The 27,593-nt window shown below is 48.5% G+C and overlaps 1 protein-coding gene across 2 annotated transcripts; it reads left to right on the top strand.

Annotated features, from left to right (window-relative positions):
• Positions 1 to 2,205: 2,205 nt before the first annotated feature.
• LOC111852605 (SNF-related serine/threonine-protein kinase-like) lies at positions 2,206 to 26,946 on the top strand. Of its 2 annotated transcripts, XM_023828727.2 has the most exons (7): positions 2,206 to 2,726; positions 6,629 to 7,362; positions 16,714 to 16,855; positions 18,749 to 18,916; positions 21,354 to 21,566; positions 22,437 to 22,571; positions 22,900 to 26,946. In XM_023828727.2, exons 2-7 carry the CDS (start codon positions 6,774 to 6,776, stop codon positions 24,221 to 24,223), a joined length of 2,571 nt encoding a protein of 856 aa, XP_023684495.2. In that variant the 5' UTR covers positions 2,206 to 2,726; positions 6,629 to 6,773; the 3' UTR covers positions 24,224 to 26,946. The 2 variants fall into 2 exon arrangements, with proteins under 2 accessions (XP_023684495.2, XP_023684504.1); XM_023828736.2 differs by lacking the exon at positions 18,749 to 18,916 and having other exon boundaries at positions 2,209 to 2,726.
• The last annotated feature ends 647 nt before the right edge of the window (positions 26,947 to 27,593 follow it).

Here is a 27,593-nt window from a genome sequence, read left to right as displayed (position 1 = left end):
GCGGGTTAATAGATAGCACAGGTCACTACACCCGGATATTTCAGCAGGTTAATTTGCAGTACACTTTTTGCTTGCCAACTGAAATCAAATGTACAAATTATAAGATAGTCTGTGGTCATATTTATGTTTGTACACCATATACTTATTTTTCAACACCACACCCCAATGTACTGTTTGCATTTTTATATCTATAATGTTACTTATTTTCTCAACATATGGCAGTAGGTGGCAGAGTGGGTAAAGGCATAGACCCAGAGCCCAGAAGGGTTACTGGGGAGATCTGGAGACTATGCCAGGCAACAGAGGGTACTGGGGTACACCCTGGATGGGATGCCAGTCCGGCACAGGGCACATACCCACTGCAGGAGAACACCCAAATGATGGGGGGGGGGTAGCATGTAAACTCCACACACACAGACCTGAGATTCAAACCCCGAATGCTAGAGGTGTGTGACATCAGTGCCACTCACTGAGCTACCAATGTCCCTGGGTTTGGTTTCAACATTGGTAGGGACTAAATTAGCCCCAACCCCCCCGCCCCCTCACACACACACGGTACTCCCACAATATTGGTAGGGACATGTCCCTACTGTCCGTACCCAAATCCACGGCCTTAACAATACCCTACCACCCCTCAGACACTCTGCTGTGGTATAAGCTGGTAGCTCATCGTCATCGGCACAGCAAAGTCTGTCAGGTCAGTGTCGAGCTGTGAGTCTGCAAATCAAACAAATGACTCAAAGTTGACCGCATCACTGAATTAGAGCGGGTTTTATGTGCTGACTTACGGAGACAGGTGTTGTTAAACTAATGCCGACTTTTAAACTCAGTGTAAGTCACCACCTACGAGTGCTACTGGAAATGACTGCTATGGTACTTGGCTGCATCTAGGCCAACAGCAGCTGTTATGGGGTAAAATTGACGAGAGCATGACCACTTTCTGTTCACATAACTCTTTTTCCCCTGGGCTATAAGCCTCGAATGTATGCATTTATGACACTGAGATCGGTTGTGCTGCAGAACTTCCATGACTGCTTTGACCTAGAACTGACTGAGGTTGTTGGCTGTGTAATTAACTTTTAATGACGATATTGTTCTTTAAATAAATCCAGGCTCCATTGTGATTTTCTCTCTTCCATTCATCTGCACCGAATATCCCCTCAGCGATATTTCAGGAAGGCAATATTCTACACTGCATGAAATATACTAAAAAAAAAAACAAGACACCCACCACATGTATAAAAAAAATCCTCTATACTAAATAGGGTTTCAGGATCATTTGATGCAGTTTATTTTAAAATTTGACTTTGGCCTTATTGCTGCTTGGGTGGATGAGGTCCTACAAATCATAAAAAAACCATTAAAGCAGCAGATTCTCGAGCTGTTTTAAAAAACAAACATCAGAAACACTCCACGTTATGTTTCACCAGTTTTCATTTGAATAACGCAACGTGTGGCCTTTTATTTTTAAATAGCTTTCTAAACATCAGGCTTCGGGCTTTATTCCTGGGAATATCGGGTATGAACGGCTGCACACAGCATTACGAAACGACATGAGACAAGGTTCATACCCATAGATTCCAGTAAACACACCTTCATTCCTGCAAATCTCTACCAATGACCTAAAAGCTAAACACAGAGGTATTTTGAAACTCATTATTAATGTGGCTGGTCTGATTACCGCCCATTGGCCTTCATGATAAATATGAGTAAATAATAACATAAGAGGTCCCAAACAAAGGACAGTGGTCTAGATATGACCTGAGCTGGGCCACACCTCCCTGGGTTCTGCCATACAATGCCTCGCAACGACCTTCTCGCGACTCAAACCATGCAGTTTTGGGGAAGGGTCCCTGCATTAAATAATAAACAACTGTGTTCCTTATTTCGGAGTTGCTGAAGAGGAATGTTCTGCTAACTAGCTAGCTAGCTTTGATATTCTGACTTTCTAGGTACGGTCAAAGCATGACGCGATCATATCCCCAAAGTCACTTTTCGAATCAGTCCCAGGAACAACAAACCCCACCCCCCCTGCTAGGAGGCTACACAGCTTCTTTATAAAGAAGACGGTCTGTACTGTCACCACACCTGGGCTCAAATCCCACTTCTGACAATAGTATGACGCTTTCACCCAGAAGCAGGTGTGGTCACCAATTCAGGGGGCAGCAGTCCAGCCACATCAGCGACCCGCCAACCAGGCTCTGGCTATTGCTGCCACATTTCAATTTAAAAAAATCCAATTTTGTTGTCAACAGACCATCCGGAATGCTGGCACAAACCTCTCGGAAAAAGAGCTCTTTCTCAACAAACAGTAACACTCCAACTGACGTGTTTTCATTCTCCTACAACCAAATATTTAATTAAAAGACAAGGCCATCGGCCCATGCACTCATTCTTAAAGGAAACCACGGCATTAGTGCCGCATGAATTACATTGTTAACGTTGTATTTAATGGCTATTTTCGTCTCAATTGCTGCGGTTTAATGCTTTGTGTGGCTCAGAGGGGTGAGTCTTCTTCCACTCCGTGACGTGGGGCTTTAATCCGGCCGGACCGCCGCAGTACTACCGCGGAGCGGAGAGCTCTGCCTCGGCGCCGTCTGCTCAAGCCCCCCCCCCCTGCCGGTTTGCTGGATCACACGCTTAAGGTACCCGGTTAACGCCGCCTTAAGCGCCGCGGGGGAGCCGCGTTTCCATGCTTGCGAGGCGTCGCTCTTCTCCGGGATAAGGTATGCATGCACTCGAAGCGACGGCTCATTGAATTCGTGTTAAAGCGAAAGTCCCTCCCGCTGCAGACCGGGGCTGAACCGGGACAGACTACCGGGGCCACGCCGGCCTGCGTCTCTAGCTGACAGAAAGGGATCGGATCCCGGGGAGCGTGTAAGGCGGAGCGAAACGGGGCGAGGGGCTGCATCGACCGCAGCTCTGTCTCGGTCTCGGCGCACCGTAAAGAAGGTGTGATGAAGCCCATGCAGATTGACGGGTAGGTTTTCGGAGCTGCGGTAATAGGCAGGCTGCACGGCCGCTTTGTGCAGCCTCTTACGGTGGGTTCGGACGCCCAACCGCCCGCCGCGGCGGCTCCTCTCATCCGCCGTTTGATGTGAATGAAATGATGCAAGTTACTGTGTTAATGGTGTCGAGGGACGGACTCTTCCCGATAATTAGGAGGCTTTTAGTTATTCATTCATGTATCAGGCATTTCCGAAATGCGGGATATTTTTTTATTATGGCGATCGGAGGGGCTGTGCGGTGCGGTGCGGGTCTGGGGGGGTGGTTTAATAACAGGCGAGCCTCGTTGCGTTTGGATAAACGGTTTAACAGCTTGTACCTGCACGGAGCGCACCTGCCCCGCTGTCTGTGGGAAAATATAATCAAAAGCATGTGTCTATCCGACATCTTGGCGTGTTATATTTTTATGTAGGATAACGGCTGCTCCCCGGTCACGTACAGCACCATCGGACTTATTTATAGGCGAAACTGGCCGGACCGTGATATTTATATATCTTATTTAAGCGTAGATTGCCTAGTATGGTAGGTGATTGTTACGATAAAACTGTGCATATTTTTCTCGACATCTTAAAATGTTTTGTCATTTTGGCCCAAAATCCAGGGTTGGTTTGTCTAAATGCACCTGCTTATAATATTACACCTGATGTGGCCGCCGAATAAACGGGAGTGAATCTGGCGTCTCCGGCTTGAAGGGATGTATTTTGGGACAGACATTATACACATCATTCGCCTCCCTGGAGAACCGGGAAAAAAAGTTATTGAACTTGTACAAAATTATATAAATTGCGCTCCGGGTCATTCTCTTTGATAATTCTTTACCGCAGTGCCTGCTTGAGATTTCTTAAAAAAATAAATTTGGTTTCTAGTGTTTTGCTAACAATATTAACGTCATGCTAGTGAAACAAGGTACATCTAACATGTATGGAAAAATATCTCTAGCATGTCGGATTACCAAGGTAATCTTTTGCTTTTGTATTATCTTAAACCTTCAATAAATAATGCTGCAGAAGCTGCATAAAATTAGGTTGTGGCTCAGAGATGCCTAATATCTAATCACCCGTAGAGGTGAGCTTGATGTTTGCTTTTCGTTTCAGGGGGAATTGGAAGCTTTGATTTAGTTTTTATTTTTTATTTTATCTCGACTTTGACCCCCCTCCATGTGCTACTGCAGAAATGCACCTACCTCACGATAAGAGGCCAAAGGACCTGCCGCCTTAGCAACGGACGCTCTTCGGCCCCATTACCCCTCCATCTCCGTGCCAACACCGGGCGTTATTCTATGGCATAAACTCAAGCCTCTTAGTAGATGGCGTTTTAGGACTAGCCAGCGCTGTTAATGCACCGAGCGTAACGTCTCCGTAGAAGGCCTCTGTGCAAAGGTGTGACTGCTTACCGTTTTATTCACTGGGTTTGTAGTGTGATTTATATATAAAAAAAAAAAAGAAAAGTTCCTCTCTGCTATGTAGTCTGTGTATTTTCTTACCTCTGAAATATTTGTGTTGGCTGTCTATGGTGATATTTAAATCATCTCCATCCATTGTTGCTGGATTTGCCTACTTCATATTTTGTGATCTTTTTTTATGTGTTTTTATTTTTTTACCTTCTTTTTATGCAATAATTAATTGAAGACTATTGGATAATTGCTGTTAGAGTACTTTAATAAGCTATATATTTGAAGTATTAAGAGAAACGTTTTCTTAGTGTGTATTTCGACTGATAAAACCCACAAGCAGTGTCAGCTCAAGTGAAAATCCTCTGAGCATCTTTTGAGCGCATCTGATAACCCTAATCCAGGTGTTGGCCAGGCTCCAGTGAATGCTTTCATATATGAGGTGGCTTCGGTCTTACAGCCTTGGGGACGATCACTTCTACGTCCTGAACCCGCTGATGACCTGTCAGTGATTCGGGCCAGCAGCGGGAATGACAGGATAAGAGTCACTGTCACAGGGATCTCCGGGAACTTCATTAGAAAAAAATCTATTCCTGAGTTATTCAAAATGCGGTGCTTGGTCGTTAATGTGGTGTCGAACTGGATAGGATTCGCTGGCAAATTTAGAGCTGGCCTTAGCGTAGTCTGAAAATGTACACGTTCAGACATGTTTCACTGGGCTATACAAGATAGGCGTTATTAACGGTAGTGGGACAGTGTTTTTTTTTTTTTTGGTATAATTGTTTGCACATTATTCATGTCTATAGTGCTTGAGAGAGAGATCTTTTTCCATTTGATTATATGTAAAAGCCGGACTATATTAAATCTGTGCTTTGTGATTTGGTTTTTAAATATTCCGCTGGGGCTTCTCTGTCTGTTCTGAATGGGTTTGGAGAAATAGAGAGAAAAGCCGGAATATTTCCGAGTTAATTCACAGACTTAACAGTCATTGTAGGTAGTGATTCACTGCACCCAGTGCCCAGAGCCTCTCGATTAAAACTGAAAATCTGCTTGGAGCGCAGTGGCAGGAAGCCTTGCCCACGCTTCGCCTCACTGTAATGATTTTCCTGGGCAGCTGTAACTAATTCAAGTAACCACTTTAGCGACGGACGGAAAACCGTGAAATAAGCCAAGCCGTTGTCAAAACACAGCCTCCCCTCGTGCAAATTGAATCCCGTCTCTGAGGGGAACCGGGGGGGGGGGGTGTCCTCCCGTCCCCTGTGCCTTTCTGCAGGTGACATTGAGTTTCATGGTCTCCTGCCTGGCCGCGGTGACCCTTCTGGTTTACCGTTCAGCCATTTTCTGCGTCTCTGTGATTAAAGCTGCGTTTGAGGCCCTTAACAGTCTGATTACGGGTAGATTTATTTCAAGGAGTAGCGACGGTGTCCGCTTGTAACCCGGAAAGGTGACCCGTAAGTGGGACCAGTTTGTCGGGACATTGGACCTGAGTATGGTTCTGCATTGACCCCAGGGGTGTAGATTTGGATATGGACTGTAGGGACGTGTCCCAGCAATATTATGGGAGTATATGTTTAGGGTGGGGGGTCAGAGCTGATTTGGTCCCTACCAATGTTGAAACCAAACCTATGCCCTTGATTGACCTGCATCCTCTTGTATGTTAGTTATGAGCATCAGCTCATTATGGGATGTCTTTTCATTATGCTGTAATTTGACGCCATGGTCTCTTGCAAACAGACTGCCTGTTATGCCTGAGAGATCTCGAGAGTAAATCTGCTGGGATCTACCAATCTGGAGCCCCGCTGGCTGTTTACCACAGTGATTGATCAGGATCCTCGGCTTCTCTCTCTGCCAGCTTGCGCCAGCGGAATGGTACTGCCGCTCCAGTAGGTTTCCAGGCCACGCCTTGGCACGGCTCCCCATGTGCTCAGTGCTAATTTGTGGCAGCTCGAGCTCCTTGTTCCGCTCGTTTTCCGATCAGTGTGAGAGAGTGGCTGTGGTGGATCTGTCGGATGTTTAGGGAGGAGCTTAGGTGATGGGGTGCAGATGTATTTACCTGATCAGGTGACCAGTGGCGAAGCCTTTATTGCGATTTCATGAGCTGTAGCCATTTTAATATCTTGCTATTTTTGGATTGTCATACATTTCTGGGTATTGAAATACAGCTGATATTTTACGTCTGTCTTTGTTTTCTTATGTTCCTTATGTTGTTCTTGTGTTGATTCCCCATTGCAGTGCTGTTCGAACCCTACCGCCATGGGCTCCCGGCCGTTAGGCGACGCACTGGAGTGAGCTGAGCTTTTTCTGTGGCACTGATACCCTCTCCTCATCCGGAGTCCCACCGCCCTCCCCCCCTCCCCCGGACGGGGCGAGAGCAGCCATGGCGGGCTTCAAGCGCGGCTATGATGGAAAAATCGCCGGGCTGTACGACCTGGACAAGACGTTGGGGCGCGGGCACTTTGCGGTGGTCAAGCTGGCACGCCACGTCTTCACGGGGGAGAAGGTGGCGGTTAAGGTCATCGATAAGACCAAGCTGGACTCAGTCGCTACGGGCCACCTCTTCCAGGAGGTGCGCTGCATGAAGCTGGTGCAGCACCCCAACATTGTGCGCCTCTACGAGGTCATCGACACGCAAACAAAGCTGTACCTTATCCTGGAGCTGGGTGACGGCGGCGACATGTTCGACTACATCATGAAGCACGAGGAGGGCCTCAGTGAGGAGCTGGCTAAGAGGTACTTTGCCCAGATCGTGCACGCCATCTCCTACTGTCACCGGCTTCACGTGGTGCACCGCGACCTCAAACCCGAGAACGTGGTGTTCTTCGAGAAGCAGGGCCTGGTCAAGCTCACCGACTTTGGCTTCAGCAACAAGTTCCAGCCCGGAAAGAAGCTGACCACCAGCTGTGGCTCCCTGGCCTACTCGGCCCCGGAGATCCTGCTGGGGGACGAGTACGACGCTCCGGCTGTGGGTAAGCGAGGCCCTCGCGCTCCATCTGCCTGGCTGGGACGGGGCCAGGTGACGTAGCCGGACACTTGTGCAGCAGGTCCTGTGTTTACCGGCCTGACGTGGGGGGGGGGGGGGGGGGTGTGTATGACCCAGCCGTATGGCCTCATTTGCACGCGAAAATCCATTTTACCGGCACAAGTGATATTACTGTGTGCAAAACTGCTCAGCTTTAATAATTGCAATAATATAATGTGTGATGTGCATTTGCTTGCTGTTTGGCTAATCTTGTGTGTACAGATGCTATAGCGAGTGCGCTACCAGGAAATTACAATGTTTCGCTCCTAGTCCTCCCATGTTGACCTTTATCTGGCGAATAACTGAAATAAAAATTAAAAAGCTTCCTAGCCTGTGATGCTCACACAGCGTTAACATGTAGCTAGCCTGTGTGCTAATATCCATCGGGGTGCAGACCCAGCTTGTGATGCTCACACGGCGTTAACATGTAGCTAGCCTGTGTGCTAATATCCATCGGGGTGCAGACCCAGCTTGTGATGCTCACACGGCGCTATCATGTAGCTAGCCTGTGTGCTAATATCCATCGGGGTGCAGACCCAGCTTGTGATGCTCACACGGCGCTATCATGTAGCTAGCCTGTGTGCTAATATCCATCGGGGTGCAGACCCAGCTTGTGATGCTCACACGGCGCTATCATGTAGCTAGCCTGTGTGCTAATATCCATCGGGGTGCAGACCCAGCTTGTGATGCTCACACGGCGCTATCATGTAGCTAGCCTGTGTGCTAATATCCATGGGGGTGCAGACCCAGCTTGTGATGCTCACACGGCGCTATCATGTAGCTAACCTGTGTGCTAATATCCATCGGGGTGCAGACCCAGCTTGTGATGCTCACACGGCGCTATCATGTAGCTAGCCTGTGTTCTAATATCCATTGGGGTGCAGACCCAGCTTGTGATGCTCACATGGCGCTATCATGTAGCTAGCCTGTGTGCCAATATCCATTGGGGTGCAGACCCAGCTTGTGATGCTCACACGGCGCTATCATGTAGCTAACCTGTGTGCTAATATCCATGGGGGTGCAGACCCAGCCTGTGATGCTCACACGGCGCTATCATGTAGCTAGCCTGTGTGCTAATATCCATCGGGGTGCAGACCCAGCCTGTGATGCTCACACGGCGCTATCATGTAGTTAGCCTGTGTGCTAACCTTGGGAGTGCCTCCTCCTCCTCACATCTTGTCACGTTACCAAAAAAAAAAAATTGCTTCATACCAGGAGCTCTGGACCCATTTTCTTGAATATTTTTCTGCAGTGCTGATTCATTTCATGTGAGTATTGGCGGTGAAGCCAAAGCGGGGGACGGGTGGACAAAGCAGAATAATGTATGAAGGTGTTCATACGACGTGGTTGTCATCAGCTCCTAACTGTGGCTGGTCGGGGGGGGGGAGCTGGGGGTCGTAATCCAACCCACACGCTGACCATTCCATACCTGCTGAATTGACCCCCAGCTCTGGTACCCGGTTCCGTAAAAGCATGTCCCTGATGTGAGCACCATTAGTGTGACACTGTGTGGGGGCCTGCTCCGCCCCCCCATGCCCCACCCTCCCATGCCCCGCCTCGTGTGTTTCTGGAATCCCTGGAGTCTCAAAGGAGTTTGTGTGTAGTATGGGTGTCTAGGTGAGGCAGATGCATTAGATCAGAGCTACTCTAATATTTGGATACTGCTCTGTCTTCACCACTGGGACTTGGCTGAATAAATACTTACCCTGGTAATAAGGGTGATGTCTGAACACTTTGCACCTTGTGAGAACATCAGTCGGCAGCCTTCTGCTAGGTCTTCGTGGGGGGGTGGGATCTGTGCCACAACGGCACAGGGAGGCACTTTGTGGTTCTATTAAACCATAATTACCCCCCCCGCCCCCTTCTGGCAGATGTTTATGAACCCTGGAAGTGACCATTTAGGGGTGGTGTTAAAATATCCAAAATCTCTGTTGTTAAGCAACCAAATTTTGGTGTCTCTTACAGTGGGACCCTGACGGCACTGTGAGGGTCTGTAAGCGATTGTCTGTGTGAGTGATTGTGCCTGATGGACACGCTCTCAGGTGAAACGCCCAGTGTGGGTCATAAAATCACCCAACAGGGGATTCAGGCCTGGGGAGATCTTTTGGAATCCCCTATTATTCACGATCGCCCTTTAACCGCTGTGTGTTCTGAGTGATTGCGTGTGCGGATGGCACGCTCTCTCACACACCTGGCGGTGAGAATGCCACGACGGAATGCCAGGAGCTCCCGTGGAGCCGCGGAGCGTGCCGGCTCTCGTCAGAGTCCCGTCACAGGTGGCCGTCTCATGGCATCGCGGTTGCCGTTAGCTTAGCTACTGTTAGCATCCTAACATTGCTGATAAAGGTAGTGCTCACCGCGGATACTTCATAATAAGACGATTTAGTGGACGCGTCAATAAGACGCTGTACATGTTATTCAAACAGATGGCTGCTTACATAACATTCTTTCAGCCTTAATGAGATTAAATTACTGCACTATGTCCCGTGACGTGTAAATAAACCAATGCTCTTGGGAGCCTGTCTAGGAGTTTCTAGTGCCCCGACTCACAGGGACGTAAACAAACAAAATGGCTACCCGTTATTCTTAACGCTGTGCTGGTTTTCGTAGAGAACTCTTTTGGGCCTTAATAAATAGTTCTTTCGTCTGACATTTCCGACCTGATTTCTGCCCAAATCACACGCCCCATTTAATCACAGACAATCGTAGCATTGGTTCAGGTTTGGTTTCTGCTGGGCAAAGCCGTCCCTCCCGATATTATGCAGGGTCACTCTCCGCAGTGCCTGTGACCGTTATGCTAACAGCAGGGTAATTTTGCTTCAGCCGGGTGAAGCAGTGAACTGTGGAACCGCGCTTGTCCTGCCCTCTGCCTGCCACAGACAGGGGAAATTCTTGTAGGTTTTAGATGAGCTTTGGTACAGCTTCAGAAGGCCTTTCCTTCTATAAATAAACCACACCTTGGACTTCTCAAAGGCTATGGGGCAAAGCTTGGCCAGCCCACAGCGGGGTTGGTTCTGTGCATGACTCATGAACGAGGAAGTTCCTGAAAGATGGTTGAAATTTTTTTTGGTGGCTAAAACATAGATCTAGAATAGATCTAGACCAACACGTTGATGTCGAGCTCTCCATGTAGTTCTCCTTACCAAGCCTGCGTTTCATTTACCCCCCTGCTGTGGTCTCTGTACTTCAGCACTAGCTACACTAACTATTTTATCAACGTTTTCAGAAGCTGGAGGCTGCCTCCCCTTAAAAGGTATCGTAGTTTCAGAAGGCTCATTGCATTTTGAGTTTCGAATCCATCACAGGTTTAGCTCTCTGTCTGAAGAATTTCACAGCCCCTGCAGTGATAATTACAAATGTGTACTTGTGGCAACTTGTGTTTTCACTATAGCAGACATGGTTACACCTCTTGGTTGCTATGGAGATTGTCACCTTTTTCCAGTATGTTGGTGACAGGCTGCTGTGTTCAGCGATCAGAGGTGTGGCGTGCATGAGCAGATACCTGAATATCCCTAAAAATATGTGGGTTAGGGATCTGCGCCTGTATCCAGGAGGTTGTGGGTTCGAATCCCATGGCCGGATGAGTAGCCGTATCACAGTTAGGCCCTTTAGCAAGGCTCTTAACCCCAGCTGCCCCAGGGATGCTGCCATGGGAGCGCTTTGCTCTGGGACGGTACATCTGCCAGCAGTGCCTGTAGCTGGTTATCCCCTCTGCTGTTTGGATCTTGTGGTCGGCTGCAGGAGCCCAAGCTCTGCCAACAGCCCCCTTTGCAGCCGAGGAGCGCACACCAAATTTGTTTGTGGTTCTCATTTGCTTTTGACTTTGACGGAGCGCTTGCTGTGATGTTGCCTAGCAACCACCCCTTTTTCCTAATTACCCCCAAATCACCAGGAGTGTATGCCCCCGGGGAATGGGTGGGGGTGAGGATAGTACACATCCTTCCTGTCCCTGTTTATTTGCACAGTGATGTGCATGGGGGGGGGGGGTCCTAGGGTGTCCCCCCCCCCCCAAACTGTTGTGGAAGGAGCGAAGAGGCAACTTTTTATTATTGGATGCCTCTATGGCCGCAGAATGTTTGAAGACCTTTGGGCTGGTTGCTAAGATACGTTTCAGTTGTGCTTGAAAACCTGCATTTAAGCGACAGCGTTGAGGCGGAGAGGAACTCGAAAGCGATCGTTGTGACGCGGATGCAGTAAACAGCCCCGCTAATCTTTTCAAGGCGGTGTCGGGGAGGAAATGGAGGGAGCAAGCGAGCAATTTTGTCTTGACATCTCCTGCTACATGAAAGGGTAGCAGTAATTTGCCTGATGGTAACAATTTCCCTTGGTTCCGCGTGCTTGGGGAGGCTGTTATTCAGAGGATGTGATTTTTATATATAACCTTGTTTTTTTATATTATTTATGAGCCAGGGTTTGACACTTTTTTTTTTTTTTTTTTGTCAGTGTGTGTGTGTGTTTTGCCTTTAAGACAAGGTGACTTGATGCTGTAAGAACAGATTCCTGACAGTTGTCAGCCTGAGATGAAATGATGATGTATGACTCTTTGGTAATGGTGAATTTTGCAGGGTTCATCTCTGGGAGATGTGTGGTTTACAGGCACTTTCTCCTGGGAAGCTGGATGCTAATGGGATGCTGTTCGATCTACAGTGACTTACTAATTTCTGGTTATTTAACAGTTGGTCTGGTTTGGAGCTCTGCGCATCTGGGTATTTACCAGAGCCGGTTGGGTTTGGAGCCTTGCACATCTGGGTATTTTACCAGAGTTTGTTGGGTTTGGAGCCCTGCTCATCTGGGTATTTACCAGAGCCGGTTGTGTTTGGAGCCCTGCACATCTGGGTATTTTACCAGAGTTTGTTGGGTTTGGAGCCCTGCTCATCTGGGTATTTACCAGAGCTGGTTGTGTTTGGAGCCCTGCACATCTGGGTATTTTACCAGAGTTTGTTGGGTTTGGAGCCCTGCACATCTGGGTATTTACCAGAGCTGGTTGGGTTTGGAGCCCTTCTTAGCTGGATATTTTTCAAAGCTGTTTGGGTTTGGAGCCTTGTTTGGAGACCCCAGGGTGCAGCCTGGGATGTATCGGCCAACAGCGGAGCCCTTAACTGCCTTTCTTAAACGTTCTTTGATGTAACCTTGCAGAGTAATGGGTCAAACTGACAGAAACTGCCCAGGTCCCTGATCTTTCAAAGCCACCCCCCAAAGCCTGTGCAGATGTCATTACTCACGAACGTGGCTGTGCGAGCTGCTCTGTTCCTGTCTTCGGGGACAGATGGGCGGGCAGGCAGTGAGATGCAGGCTTCAGTAGTGCGACAGAGCAGCCCAGACGTTAAGCTGATGCTGCTGCGTGGGACACAGAGCCGATGAGTAACGGAGCAGAAGAATTGGCACCGTGTGATTTTTAAATAGTTTGAATCTTTCATGGATGAAACTCCTACCCCCCCCCCCCCCCCCCCAACCCCGGCCACCCCGTACTTTTATTTTTAGAGTTTTCGAGTGTGTGGATGAAACGGGGGTGTTTGATTTGAAGTTGCGTACTTGGCTGAGCAAATTTGTTGAGGTTATTTATTATTGCTGAGGTTGTGTCTGGGGGGGGGAGGGGGTGGGTTTTTGTGATATTTCCTTGCAGCTATGAAGAAGTGAGCAATGCAACGGGCCTTCCCAGCTATATCACTGGGGGATGGGGGGGGTGGGGGGGGGGGGTTTGGGAGCTATGATACAGGTGACAAAACATTCTGATCAAGACTGACCTTAATGGAAGCTCCTGTATTGTCCCACAAAGTGCAGTTTGCATTCCTGGGATTTGTACCCAGAACCAGCTGGTTTTCCCCTTATTTCAGTGTGTGTCTTTAGGAGCCTGTGGATACATTTCACACAAATCAAGATTATGCTCACAATCAGTGTTGTCACCATACCAAAATCATGACTTCGATACGATACCTGCCTAAAATACTCCAATGCCAGTGCAGGAGCAAAACTACTGCAAGAACCTAAAACATCATGAAAATGAATGGATGAGGAACACGGAACTTAAAATTGGAGCTAGATAAGATTTTACCAACTCTGAGCTACTAGTTAAGTTCTCCCCAAACGAGCTTGATGGGCCGAATGGCCCCCTCTCGTTTGTAAATTTCTTATGTTCTTATTTTCTGAATTAACATTTTGGCAATATCAGTCAACTTAATAAAATATTGTGTATTTTGTCACAGGTGCACAGTTATACTGAATGTGTTTTAACAAAACTAAAATTCAGTTGCAGCTAATGAGCTATACAGCCATTAAACATGTTTTTAATACATTTAATAACACTGATAATTGAATTGTAGCAAATAATTAGATTAAGGTCGTGTTGATAAAGCTTACGTGGTGTGCAGTATTACCCCTATATTTGAGATTATGTGAATTCTTTTACGGTTCTTTAAATTTGCATATCACATCACTTAATAACCAGCAATACACCACCTTTGCACAGGTCTACACTCAATATTTACACCAATGTACTGCATGCCATCATTACCTTAATGTCGAATTAAACAGGGTACCACAGCCCTTTAAATTCTTCAGATAAGTCAGGATGGATGTGGGTGAGATGTTTTGCGAAGTTCGACATATTGGTTCCCGCAATCTGCATTGATTTAAAAAATCTTTTGCGCACAAGCTCTGCAGCGTCCGTGCGCTTGTTCTATTTTGCTTCATACGTCCGCTTTGTCAACAAGCTGTGGATGGTTGGCACTTGTACTTGCAGTTATGGCTGTCCTGTAATGGTGACACTTGTGAACGAGTCATTCCTGAGGACAAATCCCTTACAGGAACTATACACTCACCGTTCACTACTCTGCAAATATTTTTCGTTCTTAAATATGAGGTGAAAGCTGCCTCCCTCCTTGACTATGGCCAGTAAGAGCCAGTGAGGCATGTAAGAGCACAATGTAAGCAAACTTATGATTGGCTGGTAAATAAACCTGAAACTGAGCATATGCACCTACAGTGAATGAACAACCGAGTTGGTGAGTGACTGAAATACTACTGGTGTAGCGTATAGCCTACATGTGCAGGAACTTCCAACATTCCAACAAATCATTTTAACCAAGGTCTATTCATGTTTAGACTCGTTAGCTGACTATGTAATGAGCTGTTAGGTTCGCAGTTTTAACAAACATGAGTAGCTAAGGTACAATGTTGAGGATCTTGGAATATAATTCAATAACAAATATTATTTTTCTTGCATGACTTATTGGTAGTATTTAGCGTGCCGCTTAACACTATTTAGCATGTATCGGATGCGTTTCAGATCTATTTTATGCAAACAGGAAGTGCTGCTGAACGAGCCGGTGAATGAATCTGAACAAATCTGTTAGATGAGCTGAATGAAACGAACCGTGCCCCAAAAAAGTCATTTGGCCCGTCAGCGCTCTCCTGTCTGTGAAAGCTGCAGGGTGAGAGAGAAAACGGCCGGCTTGCGGGGAGAGGGAGAGAAAGCAGAGCACTGCTGAGCTGCTGGTGCACGGCGACGCAACGCGTAGGGAATAATCTTAAAGTACCGATACTAATAAAATGGATAATGGTGTTGTTTTTAACAATGGGGTATTGCGGTGTTTTTTCTGTATTGGTATACTGTGCAACACTATTCAGGATTACATTTATTTCACCCGAACTTACAGTTCACCATTAGGTGATATTATTCTCAGGTCCTGTTCAGTTGTGTAATATTAGTTTAGTTTAATATAATGCACTTCAAATGTATCGTGGCAGTTTAAAAAAAAATATATATATATCCCCATTTGTCTGTCTTTGTGTTGTTTCCCAGTATTCTCTGGGGAGCAAAAACACACTGCAAAGACATGTTGGGCCCAGTCCAGCATCGAGATTGGGGGTGGGGGGGGAGGAAGAATGTCCTGGGGAGTGGGGGCAGGGGGTGGTGGTGATGAAGTGCAAGTCTCCCAAGGGTGGTGGAGCGAATGTCCCGGGGGCTGGGGGGGTGGGGAAGTGATCCAGGGCCGCTCCACATTCAGCATGAGATTGGCTATGGTGACACCCCAACCTTAACTCCATAGAGAATGGAGCAGTTGGTCAGTGTAGGGTGGGGACATCACCACCCCCCCCCCCCCCCCCCCCGAAGGCTGCCCTTTGCTGGGGGGGAGGGGGGTTTTAGGAACTGTTCTCCAGACCTTGAGACTCCTGGCAGAGGGCCTGTTCTGCATCCTCTCTGAATTAAATGGTAGACAGCCAGTGAAGGACAACATGGCTGTGTGTCTGTGGACTTAGCTAAGCACTCTGGCACAATGCTGAGATCTGGCTCATTTTCATAGTAGCCCTGGGTATGTTCCACCAGCTAATTGATCATATGGGAGGAAAATAATGATGATGTCTTGTGTGACAAAGCTGCGCGGCCCAATCAGTCTGCCGCTCAACATGACTGACAGGCTGGGAAGGTGGGAGGCTCCGCCCCCTCAGACAGCACAGACTGGTAATCCTGTATGTAGTGCAGGTGGTCCCTAGTGGACCGATAACTGAATGTATTCAGTGTACGAACAGCTGACATACTTGGAAATATTGCCTGCACTGATTAGTTTTATTTCAAATTCCCCGACTAACAATTTGATACATGTACCTTTGTCAGCAACTAAAATGAACCAGAATCTGCAGTTCTCTAGCCATAAAATATGAGATTAATTCAAATAAACTCGTCTCACAAGTAGACTTCACACTTTACATGCGAGAGCGGTTTTGGAGCCGTGTCTCGACTGCTTAATGAGCTGTAAGATCCGGAAGGTTCTCCCGGCTCCCTTTGTTTGTCTAATCTCTTTGCTTGTCGAGTCATTTATCTCCCTTTAAACAAACGAGCGGTTATGTGAGGACCAGCATCAGACCTCGTTTTCTGGGGGTCGCTTGTGATATGGGTAGCTTTTGGCTGAAGTCTGTGGTGTGTTTGCTTGGGTACGGCCTGTCCTGTGGTCCCAGGGGACCTTTTCACCATTTCACACTTCCTCCTTGGCTAGCAGAACAGCTGCAGACCACTCCTATAGAGTGCAGACCATTCCTCATAGACGCTGGCCCAGAGCGGTACCCATGCATTAATGATCTGAACCCAGTTAGTGTGTTAGCCCAGAATATTTAATCTGCCTTCCTAATGACTGTTTTCTAACTGCTCAATCCAGCGAAACTGAGAACTATTTCTGTAAAAGCATCCACACTTTCCTGGTCATCAGTCATCACAACTAATTTTATATGAAGCCTAGGGCCTTGCTGTTGAATAGTGGGTCTCGTTACTGTCTTCTGACCGGGCGTCCCTCTGTATCTGCAGACATCTGGAGCCTGGGCGTGATCCTCTTCATGCTGGTGTGCGGCCAGCCGCCCTTCCAGGAGGCCAACGACAGCGAGACCCTCACCATGATCATGGACTGCAAGTACACTGTTCCCGCTCACATCTCCCTGGACTGCAAGGAGTGAGTCACCATCCCCTCTGTGTGCTCACCCTGACACGTGCGTTCGCGGAAACTGGCACGTGTGCCGGCAGGATATCATCTGAGGCTCATCCCATGTACGTGCCAGTATGTGCCAGGGAGTGGGTACACACACACGGTGTTGTATACTCCCCCCCCGAGCAGGGCTTTGCCGTGAGGAGGCTACGCTCTGTTCACCCTCTGCCTCCCCTGCACGCCTTCCGCCCTCAGTCTCCATCGGGGAGTTTTTCCCCTCAAAGCTCTGTAGCTACATTTCCCAACACCATTGAAGTGTCGCCACTGTCTGACGTTACTCTTCATTCAGGCCAAACAATGATCGGCCTTTCAGCACCGTCTGTGCTCAGACGTCCTTTGAGATGTCGAGACAATTGGCGGAAATGCCGACAGACCCGGGCCGCATCCGAACTTTGTACTCTTCCCTCGTCTTTGTTTCTAGAGGAGACAGTGATGATCCGGCTACTGATTGGCTGGACTTCAAAAAGGGCTGTTACCGATTGGCTGGACTTCAGAAAAGCACTGCATGCTTTAACTGTGATGTATTTTTGAGAAACGAGTTTCCACGGCCCCACCGGTGAATCCTGAATGCCGGTTTATCTGACGCCTCCTGCTTCAATGGGGATGCTTTGCTCCTCAGCTGATGATCAGAAGGGGCTGAATGTCTCCATCAGCATATGAAGGATGGAAATGGGATTTTTGTTTTCCAGCATAAAATCAGATCGTTCGTTTGGCGAAAGGCCCAGTTAATTCTGAAGTAGAGGCCAATGTCAAGGTGAGCTGGATCATCAATAAATAACCAGTTAAGTAGTTTTTTGCTCCATAAATTCACTCTGAATGAGTTGAGAAGTAGTAGCCACTGTTCGCACCACCGGTCAAATATAAACGTCCTTCACGTTGTAGGCTCAGAAACTCAGAGGTCAGTTAATGTCAATTAATATCAATCAATATCATGACTGTGTCTGTTTTGCCGGCGTCTCTCTTGTACATGAGATCTCCTTGCTGTGTTGATCAGCTTCTTTCCTGCAGTCCTAAAGCATGGTTTCCTAAAAGCTGTTGCTTCAGAGCGTCATATAGCTGTTAACCCCCAATGACTGAGCTCAATCATATCTATTCTGTTTTTTTCTGACTCTGGAGATACATACAGAACTTTATCCCATGTGGCTTCCTGTAGTCTGGGTGCTCATACTTCCAAGGTTGCCTGCAGGTCTAGAATAGTGCATGTGAGATGTATGGAAATGCATGGATGTATGGTTGTGTGTATGGAAAGTTGGGCAGCGGGACTCGGAGTTGTGTACATTGATGGGGTCCCACTCCTGAGGAGGTCGGTGGAGCTAAATTCACCAGTAGCCCCCCACCTCCCACTGAGTGAGTTGTACTGCATGGAATCATCAGTCAGAAATGCAACTGATGGTGTGTCTTGACTGTTTGACCATTTGCTCAAGTCTGGGATTCCTGACTCGTCTTGTTTATGGATAATTTCCAGAAAGACCTCTCAGCTGTTTTTCTTCTCAGTGTGGTCCTCACCTGAGGCCAAATCCCAGGCTCACATCTTCAGCCTCTTTCTATGGACTTCCTTATTTCCACCCCCGCCTTCACCATTTGTCCTTGGGGTCCTCCTAAGGTCTCATTCTTCGCCGTGGTCGAAGGTGCAAACTTCACTGCTGAGTTAGAAGCTTTTGTTTCCACATAGATTCCTGCTGACTCTCTGGAGAAACGGAGCTCCAGACCTCCGTCAGAGGCTTCCGAACATCAGGCCGGATAAGGCTTACCTTTCCGCCTGGACCCTCTTCCTGTTTGCGAGCCGGCAGGAGGGCAAAGGCGTTTCCTGGCGGCGCTCTGTCATTTTGTCACTCTGTGCTTGAGCGATTGTCCCCGCAGGGCCAGGAGTTTGCTCGTCCTCCCGAGTGCTTGGCACCGAGGTTCCTCCATGGATATTCCTCAGGAGCCCTCGGTCCTGGGTGGCTGGACGTTACACCACGCGACGGCAGCCTGCCAGGCCGGCACTTCGGTGCGGAAAGGGCTCACTGTCCGTGCGCTCGGATGGGAGTGAGTACCTGCAGTGTAGGACTGTTGCTGTGCCCAACTCATTTACTGAGCGTTACAGTGTGGATTCCTACTTGTCACCCTCCTTTCATTGGAACAAAACAGAAATTAAACAGTTGCTATTTCAGTAGGTGCCATAGCACCGAACTGTAGTGCCTGTTTGGTTTTTCCTGTGGCACCGCTTGGCCACATTTTTGGAGATGCTTTGGCGAGGATGTGGATCATGCCTCTTCAGGTCGCTTTCGAGAGCGGCCGTGAAGGACCATGTCCTTGTAGCCCGTACAACTTTCTGGTGTGATGTGATAGATTCCCAAGCAAGTGAGGTGTTAAGTTTTGCAGTTGTGACATACAGACACCGTTTAACCCATATTAGAACATGACCTCCCTCAGATGGGTCACTCGCTGTTTTATAATGCAAGATTCTGCTCTGAAAATGCAACCGACTCGTGTTAAAATTGCTCAGAATATGTAGTGTCCTCAGCTCCTTGCCTTCTGTCTCAATATGGCAGAGAAGATGATTCTGGAAAACAGCCACCGAGTCCTGCGTGGGCTTAGAATCAATGTCAGGTTTGCATGAAACGTCAGCGTGCGTCTGCTACAGTACTGGAAATGGCACGTGACCTCCAGGTGACCTCTGCCCCCCCCCGGGAGCAATGACTCATTTCATGTTTAAAAGAAGCCCTCGGAGAATCCGCGTTGCTCGCATGCCTCTCCTCGGTCCCCCTTTGCGAGCTGCTGACGCACTCCTGAGTAAACAACCTCGTCATCATGGCTCAAAGCGATTGCGTGGGATTGATTTGTCATGTGCAACCCAAAAAGAGGATAGATGTATAGATAGATAGATACACAGATAAACCCTGAGAGGATGTTTTTCTAGTGTTATATGAATTGCAACTCTTTCCTCTATATGTCAGTCTGTGCCGGCTACCCCTGTGGCTCAGGCACATCGGGTAGACATGCTGGGACTATCAGCACAATGTGTTAAACTGACCGCTGTGTGCAAAAGCCAGTGAAGGTCTCTGTTTCCACAGAAGTTGTTTTTACTTGGGGAAATTATCAAATAAAAGGGCTCAGTGGTCATTTCTATGTCATGTTCAAGGCTACTACAGCATGTCTAGATCATTCGGGGAGGGGGGATACAGTTTGGCTGTAGAGCTCTGGGTCAGTGAGCTCTGGTCTGGGATGTTCTCCAGCTCGGGGGGGGGGGACTGTGAGGGTCGTCTGATTCATTACTTGTCTGGATCAAAACCTAGTAGATACTGTGGAGTTTTCACGGCTGCTGTTGAACAGACTTGGGCTGACGGATGTGGAGAAATGTGCTATAAATATCCCCCAGATGCATGAACCGGACCAGAAGGAAGAGGAATTTCATCCGCTCCAGGATAAGACATGATTCGAGTGATAAAGCTTCTTTTGTTTTTTCTAGGGACTGTATCCACGGCAATTTTAAATGCCCCGAAACCATATCTGCAAAAGACATGATGCACAAAATCCTTGCTTGGAACATTTTCAGGTCTTTCATCAATCTGGATGTACTGCCCTGTTTATACAATTATTTTGTCTTAAACCTCTCCCTGTACAGAGGCTGTTGGCGGTTAAAATTAACTGGAAAACCAGTAAATATACCAACCTCCCCAGGAACAGCAATTCGTCTCAGCTCTGTCTCCCAGAGCTGGTCTTTTTCTGATTAGACTTCAGCACGGTTAAAGCACGGCAACATTTTGCATGTGCCTCGCCGCTAAGCACCGAGTCCTCGCCTTTGTTGCATGGCAACGCTTGTTACGTCATGTGAATAGTCACCATATTTCTGTCGCAGGCAGCATAAACAAAGCTTGTTGCTATTTGTTTTGTAGGAGACGTCTCTGTGGCACCTGGGTGAGGTGCAGTGTAGAAATGCGATGAGATCGATAGTGAGGCTACAGACAGTACCTCCAGTTGCGAAATGCACAGCATTGCTCTCCATGAAGCTGTCCTTACAGGCTACAGATAATAGGATTCTGAGCCCCGAAAAATAGTACCCTGTATAAAAAAAAAAAAAACCTGTCGTGCCAAGAGAAAATGAACAAGATGTTTTTATGGATACCAGTGGCCATTTTGGTTCTAAGATGAAATGGCAGGCTAAGTTAATGGCTCTGGTTCTGCTGGATTTGGAGTAGATGCTGATTATAGAGGTTTAGGATATGATGAACTCATCCACCAGTCACTTGTTCAAGTAGAGTTGCAGAGATGTAGAATTTCACCCACGGAGTGTAAGGTTGGGGGCACCCTTGATTTGTTGTTGGGTTTGGGTTTACCTTTCTTTACCTGGAAGTGTGTGACTGCACACCTTCACTAAAGTGGCCAGCTGGGTTTTTATTGAAGCAGTGGGAGTGGGGGGGTGCTCCTCCGGTTGGACGAGCAGGGCTGAGCTCATCGCCGACTTCCTTCTCGCTTCTTCCAGCCTCATCAACCGCATGTTACAGCGGGACCCCAAGCGACGGGCCTCTCTAGATGAGATCGAGCGGCACGCCTGGCTCCGGGGCGTGGATCCTTCGCCGGCCACCAAGTATAGCGCCCCGCTTGTGTCCCACAAGAGTCTGTCTGAGGAGGAACACAACGGCATCATCCAGCGCATGGTGCTGGGAGACATCGCCGACCGCGAGGCGATTACCGAGTAAGAGACCAACATGGAACTGTGCTTATCCAAGGAAATTGGTGTTTATTGCTTCGCATTAGTTCGTCTTACATCTCTGAACTGTGACTCCTACTTCACTAATGCCCCATGGCATCCCTCCCTTTGGCATGGGCTGGCTTGATGTAGGCCAGAAGAGAAAAGGCTCTGAAACAAGGGGTGGACAATCTTATCCGCAAAGGGCCTCTGTATATGGAGGGTGTTTGGGATAACCTTTAGTGCAGCTCTGTCGCACACAGGTGTGAGGACTCTTCAGGCAATCAGTCCTCTAATTAGTAATCTAATTGCAGAAAAAACCCACACACACAATGGCCCTTTCTGGATAAGATTGCCCAACCCTTGTGCTAGACAATGGGCCAATATGCCAGCAGCCTGACAACATAGCATTAAATGTCTCACAGAAGCAGTCTGAGATCATAGGAAGAAATTCATCAAATTCATCAAATCAAACGCTGGTAGCTAAATCAACCCACTTGCTTGTCTCGAGTTATGGCCGACCTCTTAGTGCTGCCGCACTCCCACTCTGCTATCAGTTTTTCAGTGAATAATTGTATCGGGCAGAATAATCCTGCTTGCTCCCAAGCTCCTGACTCAATCTAGCCCTGGGGCCCGGACAGTCTAATAAATACTCGCAGCAGATGAATCAGAGTAGAATATGTTCATTGCTCGAGGTGGGGGCGGGGGCACAAATAAGCAACCCCTCATTCTGAAGGCAATCTGACAGTGGAGGAGTCTGTCCATGGTCTCCCATGGATAATTCATCTCTAAAGGTTCACCGGCAAGGCGAAGGTGAAGATTCTCCTCCAACCTCACGCTCTTTGCCCTCATAATCGCACTCCTCGTCTGTTTCAGAGCACTGGAGACCAACAAGTACAATCACATCACTGCCACGTACTTCCTCCTGGCAGAGAGGATCCTGAGGGAGAAGCAGGAGAAGGAGATGCAGAACCGCTCCTCCAGCCCAAGCAACATCAAAGCCCAGTTCAGGTATGACAGTGTCGTAGGAAAAGCCAGCTGATCCTAGGTGCAGTTTCAGTATGCAGGACCAGCCCACCAACAAATCAGGCCTACCTTGGCAAAGAGATGTAGCATCATTGAGGGTTACTTAAGAATTACAGTAACACCCTGGTGGGTGGGGGGGGGGGGTCTGCTGTGTCTGTTGCCAAGAGTTTGGTTCAAGTTCCCACGTAGAGGACAGCTCATTCAGCATTTGGTTTAAAAGGTTCCTTTTCAAACACCATTCAATCTAACAGCATGTTACACCAGCCTGTGTCACTGTGCTACTGTCTAATATTTCGTGGTTCCACTTTTGCAGGCAGTCCTGGCCCACGAAAATCGACATGCACCAGGACATTGATGACAGCCTGGCTGGGCCGTCTATCTCCCATCCTGGGGGACCACAGTCACCGGCCCGGAGCACAGAGAACCTGCTGAACGGCCATCGCAGTAAGGGGCTACTGGACTTGGGCCGGCGCGAGGAGCCAACCGAGCCCTTGGCGCTGCCAGTCGCCAGACCTACCGCCGGACCTTCTGCCAGACCCACCCCCAGCCCGCCCAAACCCCTCGGCACCACGCCTCCGACGGTACCGGCAGCCCCCTGCAAGCCACGTACTTGCCTGTGTAGGGTAGAGGAAGATGAAGAGGAGGAAGAGGAGCAGGAGCCCTTGCCCCTACCAACCCAGGTGGTGCTGCGGCGCAAACCCCCCAATGTCCCCAACCGGCTGAGCTCACGCAAGAGCGCCCCAGTGCTAAAACAGATCTTTGAGGAGGGCGAGTCTGACGATGACTTCGACATGGAGGAGGGCCTGCCACCCAAGCTGAGCCGGCTGAAGATGAGCATGGCATCGCCGGGAACGGCACACAAGCGCTTCCCCCGCCGAAAGAGCCAGGGCCGCGGCTCCAGCTGCTCCAGTTCGGAGACCAGTGACGACGACTCGGAGAGCCACCGGCGCCGCCTGGACAAGGACCCGGGCCTCACCTATGGGTGGAACCGTCGAGACAGCAGTGAAGGTCCACCTGGGAACCCGGGGGGCAATGGGGCTGGCCCAAGTGGGCCCCCTACAGAAGGGGGCAACGCTGGGCCCGACAGGGGCAGCCCCCCCACGGAGGGAGAGGGAGGAAGTGGGGGTGGTGGAGGAGACGGAGGTAACAGAGGGCAAGGCAACCCCACCAACTGCTCCAGCCACACTGCAGCGGGCTCCGCCCCCGGCTCGGTGAAGACCGCCGGGGGTCTGGTGGAGAGCCTGAAACTCATGAGCCTCTGCCTCAGCTCGCAGTTCCGCCATCTGGCTAACGGAGGCGGTAGCGGGAATGGGGGGAAGTTCATCATAGATCCACGTGGAATCCCCGGCATGAAGACGCAGGAGAGGTCTCCATGGAGGATGTGCGTCAGCGGCTCCAGCGGGAGCCTGGACCGCGTCTCGCTGCTTGGGGGCGCCGCCTCTGGCGCGCGGGCTGACCCATCGCCCGCTCACGCCCGTGCTGAACCAGGCCCTGCCCGAGAGAATAGCATGAACCTGAAAAACAAGGTGCTACAGCTACCTCTCAGCGACAAGACCATCTCTGTGAACATCCAGCGTAACCCAGAGGAGGGGCTGCTGTGCACGTCCGGCCAGGCCAGCTGCTGCCAGGTCATATGACGGCCGGCGGGAGCCAGCCACACCAGTAGCAAACTCCATACTTGACCAGTTCCCTTCCTCTAGTAGCTGTGACCTTCCTCCATGCACACCACTACCTAAACACAATCTGTTTTTTTCTTCCCTCCCCAGTGTCATCTTGTCTTAACGAAACACAGGTGCACACTACTTAGTCTTTGTGTTTTCTTTTTTTTTTTTAACTTTCATCTTAATGTCCGCCCATTCCTGTATCCCGGCCTCCTTTTTGGGTTTCGAGGAGGCCGCGTTTGAATCCCGAACAGAGCGCGGTGTTTGAGGGAGTGTTCTGAGGTGTGTGGCTTGGTGGCAGACAGACAGAGCAATAAGTGTTTGGGGCAGGTCGTTTTGGCGGGGGGGGGGAGGGGGGGCAGAGAAAACAGGATTTCCAAGCCTCATTGGTTAGTCTTAAACACCACAACCAATCAAAAGGAGAGAGCAAAGTGGTGTATTTATATCATAAAGAAGCTGTATTTTTTCCCCCTTATTTTAACAGTGAATAAGATTGAAGAGCTGTTAATTTATATTGCACAGAGACAATCTTTTGATTCTTTTAAACTTTTCTGGAGATTAAAAGTTTGTTTTTAATTGTTCTTCACTTGCACTGAATCACTTAACTGTACACCTTCGTCACACTAACCCCGCATATCATGCTCAGTGTTGCATTATTTTGGGCATTTTCATTTCCAGGCATCTCCCGGAAGTGCCCCCCCGGTGGTCCTTGCAGTCGTCGACGTGGGGTACACCGCCATCTGCAGGTCGTCAGTCGCACTTTCAGGTCTTGGCCTCCCCTGGGTTAATGTGACCCGGGGCTCTGCAGTTCATTAGACGACCTCTGGGGTCAGGACGGGCTGCGTAGGTGTGCGTAAAATGAACGTCACAAAGCCAGCAGGCGGGCAGCCTGAAGCTGAAGCTGTGCAGACAAGCTTCAGTCATGCCACAAAGTCAAAATATATTTTTTTTTTTTACAGTAACTCAAATGTTAAATTATTCATCGGGTTCATTTTAATAGACAACTAAACCATATTAGAATAATGTTTAATAAAAAAAAAAATCATCTATAAATCATGCATCATAATTTCAGTATTTTTTTAAAAAGCTTATTTATTATAATCTTAGTTTTTTGGGTTTTTGATTCCAGCAAATTGGTTGCACATTTTATATAATATATGTAGATGTAAATTTTTTTTTTTTGGATACTAAGGTATTCACTAAAAAGTGTCACGTGTACATATTTCTAAATTTTATGTTTTTTTTTTATTTATGTATATTATTATACATAGAGGATTTTGTGTTAAGTAGCTGTGGAGTGTCCAGGGCCTCACTGCCCATGGCCCCCTGAACACCCCCACTCAGAGCTCTGCTGTGTTCAGGCCTCTGCGAGCCGCGACGGTCACTGCTATCGGTCGTTAGCCTTAGCGAACTGGATGGAAGGAGCGTAATCGGGATGGGGGGTTCAAAGGGCGTTGGCAATAAGCTAATTGTTGCAGCTACATGTAAATTAATATATTTTTATTTTTAAAACATGTACAGCCTTGGACAGGTGATGATGACCCCTGTGTGTGTGAGAGCGTGCGTGTGCGAACATGGTGCAATCCCTGTGGAGCAGTGTTGGCCTCTCGATGACTAGCTGTCCGATTATACCCTTTTATTAGATATTTATCGCGAAAGAGAAGTACCAGATACCAGTCATGTGGGTCTGACGTGCCCTGGTGAACGACGTGCATGTGTTGTACATTTTAAAAAAAGGGGAAAAAAATGGATAATAGCGACTACAGCAGAAGAAATTGTACAGGTCAAGTTTGTCACCTGGCGTTAAGGGAAAGTGGAAATTAGAAATATTTAATGGAAAAATCTAATTCTGTACTGAGAATCTGTTTCAGAAGTTGAATATAACCATGGTAATATCCAGAATTAAATGTTGTGAGAAAACAATCATTGCTTTGTGCTTGTGTGTCCTTTTCCAGTGGATTTGGTTTCTACAGTTTTATTTTGAGGTTAAACCGTATTGCACCTGCTCTGTTCCTGTCATTACCACATTCTCTGTATCATAGCTTAAAAACCCAACCAGAGGAAAAGGCTATTTGGCTTGGGTCTTGGGGGCAGTAAACAGACCCCCTCTTGCTATGAGATTTGCAATCTAGTTTGGGAGTGATGGCCCTCCTTTAGGTGTGTCCGTCACACTCTATGTATTCTGTTCGATGCAACTGGATACTGTTTTTCCACGTCTTGTTTTATTAACCAGTAAACTACCCTTCAGTTTTAGGCCAAGATTGGATGGTTAACCCTTCCTAGAATTCTGGGGAAAAATGCCACATGACAAATCCACTGTCTTACTGTTGTGGGTGGGTGCTGGGAGGAGGCTGGTGACAATAATGTTCTTAGTTATTCTTATGCCGAGGAGCTCATTGTCAGTCCTCAGAGACTGTCACTACCTCCGGTACTGTCATCCCACCCCTGCCCCATGACAGACTGCTACTTAAGCCTGCAGTGTCCCCTTGTCATGTGACCTGTTATAGGACATGATGCTAATTATGAAAAATGATGGAAAAACTAATTGTTAGTGATGTGTAGCTCAGTAGCTTCGGACACTGTGCCGGTTGCCGGTTTGAATCCCAGGGTCGACAGTGATTTCACCGTAGAGCCCCTGAGCAAGACCCTAACTCCCAATTGCACCATGCACTTGGTGATCCTGTTTCCTCAAATGTGTGCTGCTTTCGAGAAAAAGGGTTTGCAGAATCGATAAATAAAATGTTGGGAGACCTGCAACCAAATGCTTGCCAGTCTTTGTCACAAATCTTGCACGCTGTATTTTAGGGAATCTGGAGAAGCGTGCTCCTCTCAGGGCTGCGGTGGACGGCTCCCCCCGAGGGGCCGAAGCCGACGAGGGGTCGACTTCAGCAGATGCCTAAATAAGGAATCTGCTGTCACACGGCTTTTCGAGTGGAGCGCCGCGCGTCAGGGTCCGTGTCTGCTTTGTGTCGAGCGTGGTCGGCAGACGTTCGCGTTACTATGGCGAATAATGAGATTCTGAGCCGTCTTGAGACCGTGAAGGATTCTGTGGATGGGCGTACGGCCGTGCACAGAAGAAAAAGAACCACCGTGTCGGCTTCAGGTCTTCATCCCTTTGATACGGCCCGTTCCCGATGCCCGTCGACCCCGCTGTCTTCTCGGCCGCCCGCTCTCCAGGCAAGGCTCCGTGGACCGTGGCGTGCTTTCACAGTGAACCGGTGATGGTGTGATAGCCTGAGGGGCCCCGGGAAGAATCAGAGAATGAGACTAATCCGCAGGGTGCGGGATCTCTCTCAGACATCATAGCAGAAGAAGAAAAGGCAAAATCACATCAGTACAGGTGACC

Source organism: Paramormyrops kingsleyae, chromosome 23 (genome assembly GCF_048594095.1).
Source record: "Paramormyrops kingsleyae isolate MSU_618 chromosome 23, PKINGS_0.4, whole genome shotgun sequence".
NCBI classification, from domain to species: domain Eukaryota; kingdom Metazoa; phylum Chordata; class Actinopteri; order Osteoglossiformes; family Mormyridae; genus Paramormyrops; species Paramormyrops kingsleyae.
Note: the sequence above shows the minus strand (reverse complement) of the source record. Positions and strands in the feature narration are given on the sequence as shown.

Bases quoted from the DNA above. Each gene is read 5' to 3' on its own strand.
- LOC111852605 (XM_023828727.2), top strand. From the start codon at position 6,774: ATGGCGGGCTTCAAGCGCGGCTATGATGGAAAAATCGCCGGGCTGTAC. The intron at 7,363-16,713 runs GTAAGCGAGGCC...CTGTATCTGCAG, and splicing joins GTACGACGCTCCGGCTGTGG to ACATCTGGAGCCTGGGCGTG. The intron at 22,572-22,899 runs GTATGACAGTGT...CCACTTTTGCAG, and splicing joins AACATCAAAGCCCAGTTCAG to GCAGTCCTGGCCCACGAAAA.